Genomic DNA, 18,867 nt, shown 5'->3' on the forward strand with positions numbered 1-18,867 from the left:
TCAATTTTTTTAATGACTGCACTATTCAATTGAAATAAACTTTATTCGCATAGCGCCAAATTACAACAAATCTCAGCTTAAGGCACTTCAATGGTGCAATCCAATTGATCAAGTTTTGATCAAGTTCAATTCATTCATACAGAGTCAGTGAAGAGAAGCTAAAACTGGAGAAACATGATCTCTCCTGTTAGTTCTCATCAGAACTCTGGCTGCAGCATTTTGGATCAGCTGGAGGCTTTTCAGAGAATATGTGGGACAGCCCAATAATAAGGAATTACAGTAGTCCAATCCTGAAGTAACAAATGCATGAACTAGTTTCTCTGCATCACCCTGAGACAGGATGTTCCTGATTTTAGCAATATTACGAAGGTGAAAGAAGGCAGTCCTAGAAACCAGTTTTATATGTGCGTCAAATGATAAATTCTGGTCAAAAATAACTCCAAGGTTCCTCATTGTAGAAATAGAAGCCAAGGAAATACTTAGAATAAGGTACTTAGAATCAGAGTGTCTGCATGGCTGCCAGCAGGCAGGTTCCAGACGTCTGAAATGTTAACGTGAAGTCTTCCTCTCTGTGCGACTCCTAGGAGAAAAGTACGAGCTCCACACCGCCACGCCCACCACCCCCAGCGTGGTTGTCCACGTGTGCGAAGATGAGCGTGGCGCCGGCCCTGCTCCCGGCGATAGCGACCAGGATGACAAGCCCCGCCCCCAGCGGCCAAAGATCATCCAGACCCGTCGCCCTGACTACACACCTGGAGTGGAGCAGTGAGCAGGAGGACGGGGAGGCGCGGTGTGACGGCTGAAACGGTTCATCCTGAAGTGATTGTAGAAGAGCTGAACGGGCTCTCAGAGATGGTTTGGGACTTTGAGAGGGCGCCTGGAGGTGCTGCGGCGCCCCGTGATGGGCATTTTCATAAGATGGTGACGGAAAACATGGCGCTGAGTGCTGCATTCATTTCCTGTGGGAAAGACTTGTTAGTGGAAAAAAGTTTAGCGGTCAGATGGTGAACATAGTGTGAATGTACGAAATCCTGTAAGCTATGTTGGGACAAAGATTTTGGGGATATTTAGCCAAAGGCTGACGAGGTTTGGAATTGTTGCTTTGTTCCCATATGACATGAATGCAGCATCGCTCCTGAGAGTTTGGCTCTGAACACACCGAGGAGGAAACTCTTCACATTGAATAATGTTAGACATAACTCTGCGACTGTTGGTGTGTGTTAGGGTGCTACATATACATGTATGTCAGTGAGCTGTGGAGCGCAGGCCTCAGCTAGCTTCAGCTGGTTTCAGCTGGTTTCAGCTGGCCTCAGCTGGCCTCAGCTAGCCTCAGCTGGCCTCAGCTAGCTTCAGCTGGTTTCAGCTGGTTTCAGCTAGCCTCAGCTAGCCTCAGCTGGCCTCAGCTGGCCTCAGCTGGCCTCAGCTAGCCTCAGCTAGCTTCAGCTGGTTTCAGCTGGTTTCAGCTAGCCTCAGCTAGCCTCAGCTAGCCTCAGCTGGCCTCAGCTGGCCTCAGCTGGCCTCAGCTAGCCTCAGCTGGCTTCAGCTGGTTTCAGCTGGCCTCAGCTGGCTTCAGCTGGCTTCAGCTGGCCTCAGCTGGCCTCAGCTAGCCTCAGCTGGCCTCAGCTGGCCTCAGCTAGCTTCAGCTGGCCTCAGCCAAGTGGATCTGACCTACTTCAGGTTGGATGTGCAGTGTTGGAGCTGCCGGCTGTGGGGAGCTCTGTGAGGGAAACCATGACTGGGCTGAACCTGTGTGAACAGAGTGCCTGCAGCTCAGTCCTGTGTTCACATCTGACAATGTGTAATGTTTGTTTGTGTGTGTGTTTAACCGTCTGCTTATGTAGTGCCAGATGCCATGTATTCATTCAGCTTTTAAAGGTGTGTGCAGTGCTGGAGTTTCATACTTGAGTGCGATTCCACTGCAGCCACTAACCCTGTACTGTGTAGCTCAGTCTCAACATGACTGCCCCCACAGAACTGGAACTAATCTGTCTTTGTTGGATCAGGCTTATATCTGAATGGGTGCGTAATCTTCACACTGTTGTACATCCTGTAAATGTGCTGCTTAATGTGGAGAACTTGTCACCATAAGTGATTCCATGCTGAGTTTTCAGTCACCATGGGAACCATCAAACATGTCCATGTCATATGATTGGAGTGTTTAGCAACTTTTTCACTCTTGGTGAATTTATTTACAAAAAAAGCTGTTACTGTTATTGATTACCACTTAATAAATATGTGACCCTCTACATTCCTCTGTCTTTGTGTGTGAAATATGTATGAAAATGACTCCTGTCAACAGTTTGATGTCAGATCTGAAAAAGCTCGTGGACTGGATTTACTCTAGGCAAATATAGGTTTCGTGACTCTTCATTCCCCAAAGCAGACCAGCAGCATTTTAAAACCCAGTCGCTAACATCATCAACACAGAGCAGAATACACAAACCTATTTGGTTCCAAAACTCCAATTTAAAAAGCCTCCAGTGATTGTAGTGGGAAAGTCTTACTGTTTGCCCCCATTGAAGAGACCACAGCTCCCCCTGCTGTTTGTGGAGAGAAGTGAGAAGCTGACACCAATTACTCTTCTCACACTGATCCAGTCACTCAGCTACCCTGCTAAACTTCTGATGATGCATATCTTTCTGGCTTTTAATTATGAAAAAATAGATAAATGCAATTAGACCTTAGAGAGGTCTATAAAAAGGGCAACACAGTCAAGTTTAATGTCTAATGCTTGAGCTATAGCATTCACAACCTTAGAAGTAGCTGTAACTGTGCTATGCCCAGGTCTAAAACCAGACTGATAAACATTTAAAACTGAAAATTCAGATAAAAAACGTCTAATTTGGTTGCTAATCAAGCATTCTAAATTTATCGCCAAGCAGGGTCATTTTGAGATTGGACAGTAATTATTCAATTCATTTGTTACAAAAGCTGTTTTTCATAAATTAGGAAAACAACCAGTTAAAAGGGTCAGGTTAAAAATGTGCAAAAGGATGTCAACAATGAAGGGTGCAGCTAGTATCAAAAGTTGAGTATTCAAGTGGTCAGCCCCAGTAGGCTTCCTAGAGTCAATACTATACAGAGCACTGAGAACTTAAAATCTACTAAAGGGCCTAAAAGAAAAACTATGGGCACTAGTATTTGTAAGAGTAGGGATAGAATTACTGACCAGACTGGTGGTATGAAAGATATCACCTTAAAATGTCTGTTAAAAAGGTCATATTGTTATGAAATGGTGATGGAGAGATGTGTGAGATGGAGCCCTGAGATGTGTGATGTAGACACATTGGAGATGCAGCCTTTAAGAGGCATCCTTGTGCAGTGAGTGGACGGCTGTCAGACTGGAATCCAACACTGCACAGCTACCCAAGCACAGGGCTCACCATATATATAACTCTATATAGACATAGTTTCCATCTCAAGTAAATGCAGTTTACTTTGTATTACAGACTTTGTATTATAGGTCTAAGACTTTTTTATTAAAGAATAATCAATAACTACATCATCATCTGAAAGTAATGACTGAGTAACAGGCTATAGCTAATAACTATACTGACGACTCGTTTGCAGATAATCAGTGTTGGTTTCCACGAACAGCGGCAGTAGTCGTGGCAAGGCTGTGGCAGGGTCCAACAGGCTTTTCCAGCTGCTCTGGCATCCTCTGGCACCCTTTGACGCCATTTGACACCCTCCGGCGCCCTTTGGTCCCCTCTGGCACCCTTTGACACCCTGCGGCAGCTGCCTCTGCAAAGCTGTGGCAGCTCAAAGTGCCATTGCTAGTTGCCGCTGCTACGATTTGAGCTGGCTGTCTCTCCGGAGAATGGCATAGAATCCCCACCGTGAATCCAGGTTTCTGTCAGAGACATAAAGTCCAACTCACCTGAAGTAAGAAAGTCCTTAAGCAGAAAGTTATTGTGCGATCTAGTATTGAACAAAGCCCAAAGTAGAATGAGATCATCTCTGTAGAAAGGTGCTGTCAGAAGGTTTTTAAATCCACGCCACCTCAGTAGACCCGAGTCGTCACAGGAGCAAAGGACACCTTCAGTGGGTTGGGAACAGATAAATCCAGGGATCCTGGAACAACAGCATGAAGACACTGACCTTTCAGCCCCAGTGAACGCTGAGTAGCGGCCTTAGTCGTTCCTTTTTTTCTTTCCAGTCGCCTCGTGCACACTGGACGGGGGATTGAGTCAAAGAGAGGTTTCAGTGCAATCTCTTGGTTTCCTTAGCTAGGGCACGTTTTTTAAAATTGGCTCTGTATGAATTGGACTAATTTGGAATTTAATTAATTGTATTTGAATGGATTATGATTACAATGAATTGGACTCTAATTATCTTGAATTGTATCATTGAAGTGCCTTGAGATGACATTAGTTGTAATATGGTACTATGTAACTGCTGGGATAGGCTCCAGCCCACCCGCTACCCGATTAACGGATTGACGGTATAGAAAATGGATGGATGGATGGTACTATGTAAATCAGGGATGTCAAACTCAGATGTCCTCAAGGGCCGCTGTCCTGCAAGTTTTAGATGTTTCCCTGCTTCAGCACACCTGATTCAGATTAATTGAATCTCTTCAAAAGATTGTTACATTCTGCACAAACCAGCTAATGAGGCATTGATCTCAATCAGGTGTGTTGGAGCAGGGAAATATCTAAAACCTGCAGGACAACGGCCCTTGAGGACCGGAGTTTGACATCCCTGATGTAAATAAAGAAGTAGCCCTGGAGCTACATATGGTGTGCAGTCCTGCCTCATCTAACTCCCCAGAGAGGGGCTGTGAGACGTCCACAGCTGTTGAGTTGCTAGATTGGGGTACCAAATCTGGATGTGAACCTGTGAGAGGATGGCAGGCTGAATGGCAGGTTGTGACTGACTGCTCAGCAAGTGAAGAAGACCTGGAAAGCATTGTCTCCCAGGCCACGCCAGGGCCTATCAACAGGACTCTGCCATGACCTGTGGCAATCCTGTGAAACATGTGAGGGATCAGCGGCAGCATAAGGAAAACATATAACAAGCCTCTCAGCCATACTGAAGACAGTGCATCTATGCCCAAGGGGACTCCATCCACTTTCAGTGTAAACTAGTCCCTGCAAGAGTTGTTTCTGCTGAGGCAATCAGTGTGATCTCTGCTGAATCAGGACCACAGTAGTCCCTCCACCTTTGGTGTAACCTCCATTCTACTGGAAGAGTACCTGTCTGCTGCATGATTTTCCACCCCTGCAATATGCATTGCACTGGGAGATACTAAACCAGGGAAAAGCCCACAACAGGCAACAGGTCGCCTGGAAACGGCATCAGGACCTGGTGCCCTCTTGATGATTTACGCGTTACAAAGCAGAGGTATCGTCTGTCTTTATTAAGGCACGCCTTCTCATCATGAAAGGGAGAAATTTCACCAAAGCAAGTGGACCACCCTCACAATACATTGATCTCGTTTGACCAAGGGCGATCCCATTGGCCTTGTAAAGAGCTGACCTCCCATACTGCATCATGTTGTGTTTGGAAGGCATCTATAGAGACCTGTGATGCACAAAGCAGTGTTAACAGCGCCACCCAGTAAGAGAGCTGGGAATTTTTACAGAAAGGTCTTGGTTTTGTGAGAGCAACACCACAGAACTACCCAAACAACTAATTCTAGAATGAAAATATATATATCTATCACAGGTCATCTCAGGGCCTTTCAAAGATATAGTCCAATTCAAGCCAATTACAGTCCTAGTCACTGTAATACAATCATAATCCAATCCAATCAAATTTAATAAATTCCCTTATAATAGGAAGAAACCTCCAACAGAACCAGAACCAGGAAGGGTCCATCTGCCTGGACCAGCTGGGGCTGAGAGGACAGGAAAGAGGGGACAACAAGCAGCGTAACACCAGGCCAGAGACACCTGCTGAGAGAGAGAAACACAAGTTAATGACAGCAATGATGTCATCTGTACATGGAGGGAGGAGAGGTGCATCATGGGAGCTCCCCCAGCAGGCTGGGCCTATAGCAGCAGAACTATGGGATGTTTCAGGCTCACCTGAGCCATCCCTAACTATAAGCTTTATCAGAAAGGAAAGTTTCAGCCTGATCTTAAAGGTAGAGAGGGTGTCTGCTTCCTGAAGCCAAACTGGCAGCTGGTTCCACAGAGAGGGGCCTGATAACTGAAGGCTCTGCCTCCCATTCTGCTTTTAGAAACTCTGGGAACCACGAGGAAACTGTGGAGCCTGTTGGCTGAATTCAACATGGCAATATATTGTCTTTACATAACACACAAACATGATCTTACCTCCATCTTGAGTTGCTAACACAAGCTGAGTGATCACAAATATATCTCGAAAACTGAGAGGTTTGGCTTTGTTTTCAATTGAATATGTGCAAGGTTTCATCACATGTTCTGGTTTCTGGAGCTGTGATACTTTGTGGTCGTGGTTTGACAATGATAGTATCGTTGAAAATTAAACCATGTTTGTTGATGTAAGAACCTGCTTCAATAACTGAGTCATCTCCATTTTGTCAAATGAGCAGCATTTGTGTATAGCAGAGAGGAATCAACCATTTGGGCTGACCTTTGTGTTCTTTCAGTCCTCAGCTCTTACTGTGAAGCTCTCATCTTTATTGAACCTTTCTTGGACTTGCACCGTTATCTTAAATATGTTCAAGGACTTTTCTCATGTTAAACTCAACCTCAGCCAAAGGTGATTTCAAACTTTCTTTTCTCTAACAGAACTTTTATTGCCTCTGATTGTCTCTGATTAGAGAATGTGAAACTGTGCAGACATGTAAGGCCACTAACCAAACTCAGGTCAGAGCAGAGCAGACGTATGTGTAGAAGTAAGAAATGTCAGTAGTCACAGTTTACTTTTTGGTCAAGTTTATACAGTTTTCCTGAAGGAAGCTGAACGCACCATGAGTGGTCAAGTGATGGTGGAATCCTCACCAACAAGCTGCACCATACTCATGCCATCTCAGGTTGCAGAGAGCTGATAGGATCCAGACTCAAATGACATAACCTCCCTCCCTGTGCGACAGTTTTAGGCAACTGAGAGGTTTTTCTTTAATAAAAGACTTCCATGCAGAGGAAAAAGTAAGTAACCTTTAAGTCTTCCTGATACACTCAGCTTCTCTGAGGGTTTAGGCTGTCTCAGCGTCCTATGTGAGTCCACACTTAATAAAAGGTTGTTAATCAGGGAGCTTCTGCGGGACTCCTCATTCCTGTTACTTTGAAAATGTGATGCTGACTTGTGCATATGTGTTGACAGAATGCATCCACAGACAGAAACTGAAGTATCACCATCAGGAACAGGTCCATGGTCAATTTATGGAGCTAATTACATCCTGATTATTTTATTTTTTAGTATTTTTTCATGCATCCTGATCAACCCTTCAGTCTTAGTATTTCAACAAAATGAGATTTACCTCACTGGCTGTGTATTCTGTGTCAGCCAGGGCTAAGGTTACCATACTGTTAAACACATTCTTCCACACGAGTCCTCCACATACTTCCACTGCAGTCTGAATGTTACACTGATACAAGAGTCCTGCCACGTGCCTCTTGGTGTCCAATTTCTGTGTATAGGCTGCCAGCTAAGCACAATGTAAGCTACTGGTGTGGCAAAGCATTTTTTTACCTTGAATTACTAATTACTGCACAGGGTCTGTAATAATAGATCCAATAACAATCAGGATAGAGGCAGCTGTCAGCCAGGTGGGGACCAGCAGCCACTTGAACCAGCTTTAAGAGTAAACTTAAATGTGTAGCCTTAGTGCATTTATAGTCAATATGTGTGCAATCAGATGAAGAAGGTGAATTTGGGTAGACGGATAAAGGGCACATGAGAAATTCTCCCCTTTCCCAGTTGTCTAATGTACCATGGAATTGAGATATTACCCACTGCACTTGAAGGTAGCATTTGGTGTCATTGAGATTTAAAGGCTGTCTTGTAAAGTGAGAGGGGGCAGCTGCTGTTATTTAAAACATACTGATGGCCATGGCATCACATCATCTCTGCTTCAGAAGATCCTTTAGTCGCATGAACATTTCTTGGTAAGAGCAACCTCTTTTTTATCTGTTCCATCTTCTTTGAACTCTGCTGCAGTTTACCCTCCCACCTCTAGATGAATTAGTTTTGATACAATTTAAAAAAGTAGCTTCAAACAACAGCTTCCCACTTGCATTTACCAACAATACGTTTGGAACATTTAGGCCTGTCACACTCAGAAACCTAATACTGGATAATCATTTTAAAGGCAAATGTTAAAATGAAAGAATAAAATGGACAACAGGTGATGTGTTATTGTGAGCCAACTAAAGCTCTGAGTGGAGTTTAATGACAGTGTCAATTAGTGTGATTTAATACTTCTTTGAAAAGTGCTTGTACATGCTGCTCTTTGTTTTCTGTTGTATGAAGCTGAAATCACGCCACAGGAAACTGACTGTTTTCTTAACGCACCTCTGCATCTTAATTAGCACTATAAGAGGACGAGATGTTTCCTCTGTGTGCTTTGGTGATGCTGCTGTGTCTTCCCTATAGAGGGCTCTGCAATGGTGAGTCTCTGCTTTCACCCACAACACATGTCCTTTGTTCCCCTCTCTCTTAGGCCTGTCAGGTGATTCTCACCTCACTCAGTAGGTAAATGTACTTATCAAATAGGGAGTCCAATGGCACAAGTAATCTGTTGCCAATGTGCAATCTGTTGGTTTCCTTAGCCAGGATATTGTTTTTGAATTGGCTCTATATGAATTCATTGGATTATTTTGAAATTAATTAATTGGATTTCATTGGATTATGATTACAATGAATTGAATTCCAATAGGTTTGAATTTAACTATATTATTTAAGTGCCTTGAGATGACCTTTGTTGTAATTTGGCGCTATATAAACAGAACTCAACTGAATTGAATTGAATTGAATGACATGACAGTCCTTGTTCTGTTTGAACGAGGAGCTGGTCCTCTCAGTGAAAAAAATCCTCTCTTCTTTTTCACTGTTATTCAACAAGCTATGAACATTTTTCCACTCTCATCTACCCTACCCTATTGAAAATAGAACAATTTAAGACATCTTCATTTCATTATGAGTTTACAGATTTAAGATATTTTAGTAGTTTGGTAACTATTAACATTTGTAGTAATGTTGTACTTGTAACAAGGTGGTACAACAGTGTTACTCTTGCATCTCTTTGTTCTTGTTGCTGTGAAATATAAAATTGGTAAAACTTATGTATGAGTGCATGTTGTTTCAGTTAGTGTTTCAGTGGAGACCCCTGTCCCCGAGGTCTTTAACACACACCTTCAGGAGAATTTTGTCTCATATATGGGAGCGTTTGGGGACACGGAAACTTAATAAACCATGTTCAGGACCTCCATTGTGGATACAGCTTCCAAGAGTTGTGGCCTGAAGGTTATCGGAGCTCGTCGTGACCGTAACCAGAGGACCCGGGATGTCGTGAAACTGAAGAAAGAGGCCTTTCAGGCTTAGTCATCCCAGGGGTCACATGAAGCAGCTGACAGGTACCGAGTGGCCAAAAGGGCTGCAGCATTGGTGGTTTCTGAAGCTAAAACTCAGGTGTGGGAGAAATTTGGGAAGACTAAGAAGAAGGACTTTGGATTGGCCTCAAGGATGGTCTGGCAAACCATTCAAAGACTCAGAGAGGGGCATCAGGGACTTTCCCAGGTTGTGCTAAGGTTGACCTAAGTGGAGAACTACTGACCACAACTGAGGAAATTGTTGAGCAATGGAAGGAGCATGAGGATCTCCTCAATCTAGCTGGCATGTCCTCCATAGAGGAGGCAGAATCTGAGGACATACGTAAGACTCGCCCATCACCTTGGTGGAAGTCGTTGAAGTAGTTAAAAAGCTTCCCTGCGGCAAAGTGCTGGGGGTGGACGGGATTCATCTTGAGATGCTAAAGGCTCTGGACATGGTGGGGCTGTCTTGGCCGACACGCCTCTTCAATGTCACATGCAAGTCTGACTCAACACCTGTGGAGTGGCAGACCAGGGTGGTGGTTCCCATTTTTAAGAAAGGGGACCAGAGACTGTGTTCCAACTGTAGTGGGGGTCACACTACTCAGCCTCCCTGGGAAAGTTTACTCCAGGATGCTGGAGAGATCTGTACAATTGTCAAATCTCGGCTCAGGTGGAGCAGTGTGGTTTTTGCTCAGTGGAACAGTGGACCAGACCTTTACCCAGGGAGAGTTACGAAGGGGGGTCATGGGAGTTTGACCATGCAGTTTACATGCATTTTGTATGCATCTGGAAAAGGCTGGGCTCAGGATGAGGAGCTCAGCCATCTGGAGAGAACTTGGAGTAGAGTCCCTGCTCCTCCACATCGATAGGAATCAGCTAAGGTGGTTTGGGCATCTGGTTAGGTTGCCTCCTGGTCGCCTCCCTTTGTAGGTTTAACAGACCTGTCCAACTCGGAGGAGGCCCCGGGACAGGCCCAGGACTTGCTGGAGGGATTATATATCCCTTCTGGACTGGGCAAGAAGGGATATGCCCCAGGAGGAGCTGGGTTCCTCGGGAGAGGGAAGTCTGGGTTTCTCTCCTGGACCTGTTGCCTCCGTGACTCAACCTTGGATAACCTGATGAAAATGGATGGATGGTGTTAGCTGCCTCTGTCTGTATTGCTCAATATGCAGCATATATGTATGTACATCATATTAAATGACGTCCGGATGTACACGTTCATATCCACATCCATCTCATGATGTGTTTTTAAAAAAAACCTAAAAAATATTTTTATGACAAAAAAAAAGAGAAAAATCCTACATGGAGCAATTTTTCTGCATCACTCTGAGACGGGATGTTCCTGATTTTAACAATATTACGAAGGTGAAAGAAGGCAGTCCTAGTGAGACAAAGGACAGATCCTGGTCAGAAATAACTCCAAGGTTCCTCACTGTAGGACTAGAAGCCAAGGAAATACCTTCTAGAGCAGTGGTTCCCAAACTGTGGTACTCGTACCCCCAGGGGTACGCAACGTGACGTAGGGGGTACGCAAAAAAACAAAAACATGGTACCTCCAGGCAGCCCACAGTCAAAGGTGCACTTTCCAGCCACAACAACCCACATTATTCTTCACCTGCAACATCTACCTTCGACCGGGATGCTGGCGCACCTGTGGCTGGCCAAGCTGACAGCACAGCCCCGGACAGCGGTGAGGAGTGCGGGGTGCGGGAAAGCATGCAGCGACGGACAGAAACAACCTCGTGAAAAGGCGAAAATATGATGGAAACTACATTGCTTTTGGGTTCACTTGGATTAATACTGATGGATTTACTCGGACACAGTGTGTTATATGTGCAAAAGTACTGTTATCTGGCCGTCATCTTTTCTCGCCTGAACGAACTTGATTACAAGGGGTTTCCGCAACCATATAACAGAGGTCTTCCCCATGACTTAGGGCACAAGTGAACTCCTTCTGACAGACAGCATGAAACAGGAGATAACCGCGCACCTCAGTGAGCTGGCTGCACAGCTGCGCAGGTATTTCCCAGAATCTGACACGTCATCCGTTTACAGCTGTGCCTGCTTCCTTATCGACATCTGAACAGGGGAGTTTCATTGAGATCACAACAGATGGTTCTCTGAAAATGGAATTTAATCAGTAGCTTCTGATTGAACTCCATTTTCTTTGACAGAACAGCCCGTGCTGGCCACCACGTACTTATGTGAGAGTGGATTCTCAGCCCTAACAAGCATGAAAACAAAATGGAGAGTGAGACTTTGTGTGGAGGATGATTTAAGACTCAGACTTTCTGAAATTCAGCCCAACATTGCAGACTTCTGCCGTCCTGTCAGGCACACCCTTCTCATTAAAGCTGTGGTGACCTTCAGTTTCAGTGATTCAGAACTGAATATGTTCTAGAAATGTTTGTTAGATTCCTTTTTTTCAAAAGTGAACTGGTGTTGCTCACTGAAAATGCTGGTAGAAATGGATCTATTTGGTGAAAAATAAAATATAGAAATGATTGAAGTGATGTGTTATATGCTGTGTGTGTGGTGGTGGTGGGGGGGGGCTTATAGACAGGTGTTTTGTGTGTGCGGGAGTAGGGGTACATGGCTGGAGGTGAGATGTCTGAAGGGGTACGTGGCTGTGAAAAGTTTGGGAACCACTGCTCTACATAGCTAAACAGTTTCTCCCTGAGGCTCAGGTCCAAAGATAACGGCTTCAGTTTGTCTGAATAAAGTAAAGTGTTCTCTCTTCCTCTCATTATTGGTGTTCTTTCTCCTTGACATTTTGTCTGTTTCATTTGTCCTTTTTATTCAGTATGTAGTCAGTTCTGTGTTCAACCTTTTTTGTGCAGCCCTTCACGTATCGCAGACATTTCTCCAGGTGGACTATGGGCAGTCTGCTGTTTTGCAGTGTGACGGCTCAGCCCTCAAAGGGGAAGACGGGAGTGTGTCCTGGGAAGTGATGGGAGTGGATGTGGCCATTCTGCAGGGAGAGGAGCCGAAAGTCAGTGAAAGTTTTGAGGTCAGTGCTGCCTTTCTTTGATTTGCTGTTTGCCATCGAGAGAAGTTAGTTTAGTTGAGCTCTGGGTTCATTACATTAGATTCATTTCATGTATTTTTTTAAACAACTGTCATTCACCTCCAGAGTAAATTTGTGTTTGAGGAGTGAAACCGAATTAAAGATGCAGATCCTAAATCTTTGCAAATGAGTCTAAGTTTAAAATGTGTCTTTCTCTTAATTCACAATGTTTTCACTGTCATTATTATTATTATTATTACAAAAGCTTTCTCTCTTTTGGTAAAAGCCACATATGAACACAATGATTCAATAAGTATGTACCTCAACAGATAAGAGAAAAGCTCAGAGCCTAATTCATTACTTTGTATGCACACTTACTGAAATAAAAAATACGCTTAGCTTGTCAAATTGCATTTATATTTAATTAATTTGATTAAACAAAGTATGTGACGTCTGCCCTTGTCTGAATCTCACTTTAATGGGCTGCAAGGTCATGAGGATGTGATGTTCGTGATTTACAGTTTGTTAATTACGGGAGTCATGTTTGACCTTAGAAAACTACTGGTTTTCACACCAAGGCAGCAGACTACAACTCCAAAACCATCTGAACCAAAATGAAAAGTGAAACTTAACTGGAACCCAAAAATAGCTCCTAAATCGCTACGTTAAGCTAAAAACCCCACCTATTTTCAGATCGTGTCCTTCTCCTAAGCTAAAATTCTGCTTTCTCCACCTACCTACCCTAACCCTACCCAGAGGTAGAGAGGCTGCACACCTCAGTACAACATTATATCTCCACAAAGCAAGTAGGTGTTCGCTACTGCATGAAGTTTGTTCTAATAGTGTTGTGGAATTTTAACTTGTAGGGCCGAGTCCAACTGCCTTCAAAAGAGCAGCTCAGGGAGGGGAGCTGGTCTGTGGTCTTCAGAAACCTGAGGTTCAGCGACACTAATTTGTATGAGTGCATCTGGGATGGAAGGAAAACTCTATCAACAGTCTGGCTCCAAGTCGAGGGTTAGTTGGATGCCGTCAGAAATGTGTGTTGTTTTCACACTAACACCTCTGAGGATTTCTACTCTCAGATTTATTATGAACAGATATCATAAGTTTGTGTGACATTTAGTTGGCTGCGTTCAATTCCACCCATATATTTACTTTCAAAGTTAAGTCTTAATTAAATGTGGTAGCTGTAAAAAACTGCAGCAGTGTGTCAGATTAGTGCTTAATGGCCATGGAAGATGATGCTAATGGGCTCTAAGAAGGGAAAAGTGTTCTGGCACCACAATAAGCTCCTGTGTCGCTTTAGGCTTCCAAAGGCTGTTTAAGAAAATAGCCAAAAGACCATTTGTGCGTATGTCTCACTCCTGGTCATCTCCAAACAAGGCTGTTTGATCCAGTATATACAGGTTATGTGTTAATCAGGTACAGATTAAGCACAGGTCCACCTCCCATAACCCTGTTTGGAATCCAATTTACAGAGTCGATTACTAGTTGTTACTATTTTTGTTTCTATTCTGTTCCTGGTTTAAAAACTGAGACATCCTATGAAGGAGATTTCTTTTTTCTGCTTCACTGAATATTAAGCATGTTTTACATGACACGAGAAAAAAAGAAATTATTTCATTAGTCCAACCAAAACTGTGCACGTAACCGTGTTGAGTGACTCAGTTTAACACTCAGTAAAACTGTTCTTCCTCTTTGCTGTTGCTGCTTCCTACATGCCTATTTCAGACTGAGACAGTTTTTAAAGAGACAGTAGCAGAGGCTCTGCTCTCTTTATGTATGTTTTAGTTTTGTGTGTGTGTGTGTGTGTGTGTTACTATGCTAACTACATCACCCAGGTTCGCCCAATTAGCTCATATCACACATGACTACATTCAGTTATTGTTCAGTGGTGACTGATACAAAGATCCCGGCCATGGCTTTACTTCCATAATCCCATGGGAGATGCTTTACCCATCAGACATAGGTGGAATCTCTCTCCCAGCAGTGAGGCGGCTCTTTCTCTCACACATCTAAAGCATACTCCCTCCTGACCTCCATAAGCACCAGTTTGCCTACCAGCTGCACTGAGGATGCCTTGACTTTTTAGCGCTGATATATTAGAATACTATTTTTGAGAACCTTCAAGGCCAGAATTGTTAACCTGTATGCCAGTTTGACTGAGGTGACCAAGAGACAGGGGATGTAGAGAGATCCTCTTCTACAGTGCAAAGACATCAAAGTCAACACGTCTAAGACAAAATAATGGTCAATGACTTCAGGGTGTTAAAGATCAGGGTTACATCTTCTGCCACACATTCAGAGAGAAACACTGAACAGCTGACTTGGTTCATCAACATAACTGGGGTTAGGGTAACATAAAACTGTGGTTTATAACATAAAAAAAGCCCAAAAGAGGCTTTTTATCCTCAGGAAATCTAAAACAGGCCAAACTCCCTCCTGCTGAACTCAGGAGTGCAGTTGAATCCATTCGGAGGCACTGCACAACAGTGTGGTATCCCAGCTGCACTGCCTCAGAGAGGAAAGTACTGAAGCCATCTCAGCACATCTTCAGGACAGAGCTCCCACAACTGGGCTCAGTCTACACCAACGGAGAAGGAAAGCTGTCCGCCTTATTAAAGATGCTGGGGATGTTTTTAATTTATGATAGATTTTTAAGATCGCTGCTTTTATTTTACTCTAATGTTGCTCTAATGATCTTATTCAAACTTTTAACCACGAGAGAAAGCCACACCAAATGTCATTGTACTGTGTGTATAATGACAATCAAAAGTTCATTCATCCACTCATTGTAGTGCTAAAACATCTTTATGCAAATGATTCATTGCTAAGCCCGAGAACGGAAATATGATTGGAAAAAAAAAGCTTTTATTGGCTCTTGTTAGTGGCCTTTATTAGAAAGTAGCTTGACAGGAAGCAGGGTACAGAGAGATACAGCAAAGGGCCACAGGCTGGACCTGAACCTGGGAAAGCTGTAACAGGGCAGAGCTTTCATCACTTTATGCCATTTTGTTGTGTGGGCTGTCACATCCCTCTGAACAGAATTAACACGTTAACGTAGGTGCAGGAGCAGGATCACACCTTAAGGACTGTACATAGATCTCTGTATGCTCTCTGTTGGTGCTTGACAAATTCACTTCTATATGTTATAGCACAATCCCCGCCTGGGGCCTTTCTGTGTGGAGTCTGCATGTTCTCCCCGTGTATGCCTGGGTTCTCTCCGGGTTCTCCGGCTTCCTCCCACCGTCCAAAAACATGCATGTCAGGTTAATTGGTGACTCTAAATTTTCCTTAGGAGTGAGTGTGAGTGTGCATGGTTGTTTGTCTCTATGTGGCCCTGTGATGGACTGGTGACCTGTCCAGGGTGTACCCCGCCTTTCGCCCAATGACTGCTGGGATAGGCTCCAGCCCCCCCGCTACCCGATTAACGGATTGACGGTATAGAAAATGGATGGATGTTATAGCACTTTGCAGGCACCTCTAAGCTGTGAGCTGCACTTGGTTGTGTTGGCACTGTTGTTGGTCCTTTAACTTTAACTTGGTCCTTTATTGGACAGGGCAGACATCAAAGAGGACAAAACTCTGCACTGCCATTATTAAACTATGAAGATGCAGTATTTATTATTCTTCACCTGTATTTATCGCTTTTTGTGGTTTAAATCCATTGTTTTAGGCCCCTCCCAACTTTAACCAGCTTGACCTAATTTTCAGCCAATTAGCATTCAATTAAAGGGGAACTCCGGTATTTTTAAACCTTATTTCTGGCATGAAATATGTTCATCTACTCACCGAGAACAGTTTGGTGAAAGTCGACGTCCTTCAGAAGATATTTACATAACTGGAGATCCATATAACGGAGTGAACGGGGCTTAGAGGATGCAGCCTCTAAATAAGGCATTATCTGTCTTTATTTCACCAATACTTTAAGAGTGAATGAACATGTACTATAGCTCTGTTAGCTCATAGCTGCTGTTATGTGGCTACTTGCAGCTATAGGAGAGCTAACGGAGGGAATTCTACACACACCTCTATTGGAATGACTTCATCGACACGCATGGCTGCAGCACAGCTAATTCACTCAGGTAAGAACGCCTTATTTAGAGGCCGCATCGTCCCTGCCCCATTAACTTATTAACCTTTAATAAATAGCATCATTTCTGGAGTTTATGCGTTATTAGCTTTTTGGAGAATTACACGTCTATCATTGTTGAGAAAATGGCCGCCTGCAGCACTCTCACAGAAACCCATTTATACTTCCGTGAAGATACAAAACGACTATAAACTCCGTCTCTGATCATCTAGCATGCCTTCTTATACCAGGTTCACTCATTCAGCTCTGAGTTTTCTTATTTTATTGACTGACAGACTGCTCTTTGTGCTGCATTGCCTAACTGTACACACACACACATACACACACACACACACACACATATATATATATATATATATATAACTAACCAGGCAACAACATATATATATATATATTGTTGCCTGGTTAGTTTTTGTTCATTTTGGCTAAAATAACCAATCTTAGTAGAAAATGAAGAGATGAAGAAAGGTATAGAGAGAAGATGGGCCTTTCAGGGAATTGCAGTGCTGAATTCTCAGTTTGGAGTAAACAGATCCTGCACTGACAGACACAGTAAAATTCATGTGTTGGATTTATTTAGTCACAGTACTACACACAAGTTCCCACAGATGGTCAGAGGCTTCACTAGTCAGGGAAAAGATAATAATTTGCACTAAATTGTCCGTTTTCGCACTCAAGAGTACTTTGGAATTCCTGCTCGACTCATCAAACTCTCACAAATCTGCCATAAATCCACCAGAGCAACTGACTTTTTAAATTATATATTTATTAGATGCTCTTTCCTAATAATTCATACTTCTCAGGTTTATGTTTCATCTGGGTCATTGAAACGATGTTAAATGTGTTTACTATCATTTGAGCTTAATTTCAATACCACTTGCAAGATTGTACGATGTATAATCAAGACGTTAAGAAACTGGTCACTTTTGCATGGAACCACATACATGACAAAATGAATGACAAAAAGACATCTGAATGGTAACTTCAACTAGTTTATTTTCATACTATCATGTTTCTTTGTTTTAACTCTGTATAAGATAACATGAATTTTTCTTTAGTCATACATATATGTTTGCAGGCACAAATTTTAATTTGAAAAGTTTTTTTGGTCTATGAACCACTAAGAAATCAGCAGGAACTGTTTCAGTTTGTTTTGGGTATTTGCTTTTTACTTTCTACATTCTTCACTCGATAACTTGTTTTACAGCTTATAGACAAAAGTAACTGTTCATGTAATTCTCTACATATATGTTTTCATTGCTCTGGCTCTGGAGACTGCAGCGCTTGGGACTGCGACGCTTGGGACTGCGGCTCTGGAGACTGTGGCTCTGGAGACTGTAGCGTTGGTTCTGGAGACTGCGATTCTGGAGACTGTAGCGTTGGTTCTGGAGACTGCAGCGCTGGAGACTGCGGCTCTGGAGACTGTAGCGTTGGTTCTGGAGACTGCGATTCTGGAGACTGCGGCTCCGGAGACTGCGACTCTGGAGACTGCGACTCTGGAGACTGCGGCTCTGGAGACTGCGGCTCTGGAGACTGTGGCTCTGGAGACTGTGGCTCTGGAGACTGTAGCGTTGGTTCTGGAGACTGCGATTCTGGAGACTGTGGCTCCGGAGACTGCGACTCTGGAGACTGCGACTCTGGAGACTGCGGCGCTGGAGACTACGGCTCTGGAGAATGTGGCCTTGGAGACTGCGGCTCTGAAGACTGTAGCGATGGTTCTGGAGACTGCGGCTCCAGAGACTGCAGTGCTAGAGACTGAGGCTCTGAAGACTGTAGCGATGGTTCTGGAGACTGCAGCACTGGAGACTGCGACTCTGGAGACTGCGGCTCTGGAGACTGCGGCTCTGGAGACTGTGGCTCCGGAGACTGCGGCTCTGGAGACTGCGACTCTGGAGACTGCGACTCTGGAGACTGCGGCGCTGGGGAATGTGGCGTTGGAGACTGCGGCTCTGGAGACTGTAGCGATGGTTCTGGAGACTGCGGCTCTTGAGACTGTAGCGTTGGTTCTGGAGACTGCGGCTCTGGAGACTGCGGCGATGGTTCTGGAGACTGCGACTCCGGAGACTGCGGCGCTGGAGACTGCGGCTCTTGAGACTGTAGTGATGGTTCTGGAGACTGCGGCTCTGGAGACTGTAGCGATGGTTCTGGAGACTGCGGCTCTTGAGACTGTAGCGATGGTTCTGGAGACTGCGGCACTGGAGACTGCGGCTCTTGAGACTGTAGCGATGGTTCTGGAGACTGCGGCTCTTGAGACTGTAGCGATGGTTCTGGAGACTGCGGCTGTTGAGACTGTAGCGATGGTT

The 18,867-nt window shown here is 44.1% G+C and overlaps 2 protein-coding genes across 4 annotated transcripts in view; both read left to right on the top strand.

Moving 5' to 3' along the window:
- Positions 1–2,248, top strand: part of rcan1b (regulator of calcineurin 1b) — a 386,410-nt gene extending 384,162 nt beyond the window's left edge. For all 3 annotated transcript variants that reach the window (XM_072379292.1, XM_072379291.1, XM_072379293.1), the window contains one exon: positions 585–2,248. In XM_072379292.1, the coding sequence (XP_072235393.1) occupies positions 585–769 (185 nt within the window). In that variant the 3' untranslated portion in view covers positions 770–2,248. The remainder of the gene's footprint in view (positions 1–584) is intronic.
- Positions 2,249–12,056: 9,808 nt separating this feature from the next.
- Positions 12,057–18,867, top strand: part of LOC140291326 (uncharacterized) — a 32,162-nt gene continuing 25,351 nt past the window's right edge. The window contains exons 1-3 of the mRNA XM_072379407.1: positions 12,057–12,083; positions 12,334–12,474; positions 13,338–13,485. Of these exons, the coding sequence (XP_072235508.1) occupies positions 12,057–12,083; positions 12,334–12,474; positions 13,338–13,485 (316 nt within the window). The remainder of the gene's footprint in view (positions 12,084–12,333; positions 12,475–13,337; positions 13,486–18,867) is intronic.

Source organism: Leuresthes tenuis, unplaced genomic scaffold, assembly GCF_036924035.1.
Source record: "Leuresthes tenuis unplaced genomic scaffold, fLeuTen1.0.hap1 SCAF_1, whole genome shotgun sequence".
Classification (NCBI taxonomy): Eukaryota; Metazoa; Chordata; class Actinopteri; order Atheriniformes; family Atherinopsidae; genus Leuresthes; species Leuresthes tenuis.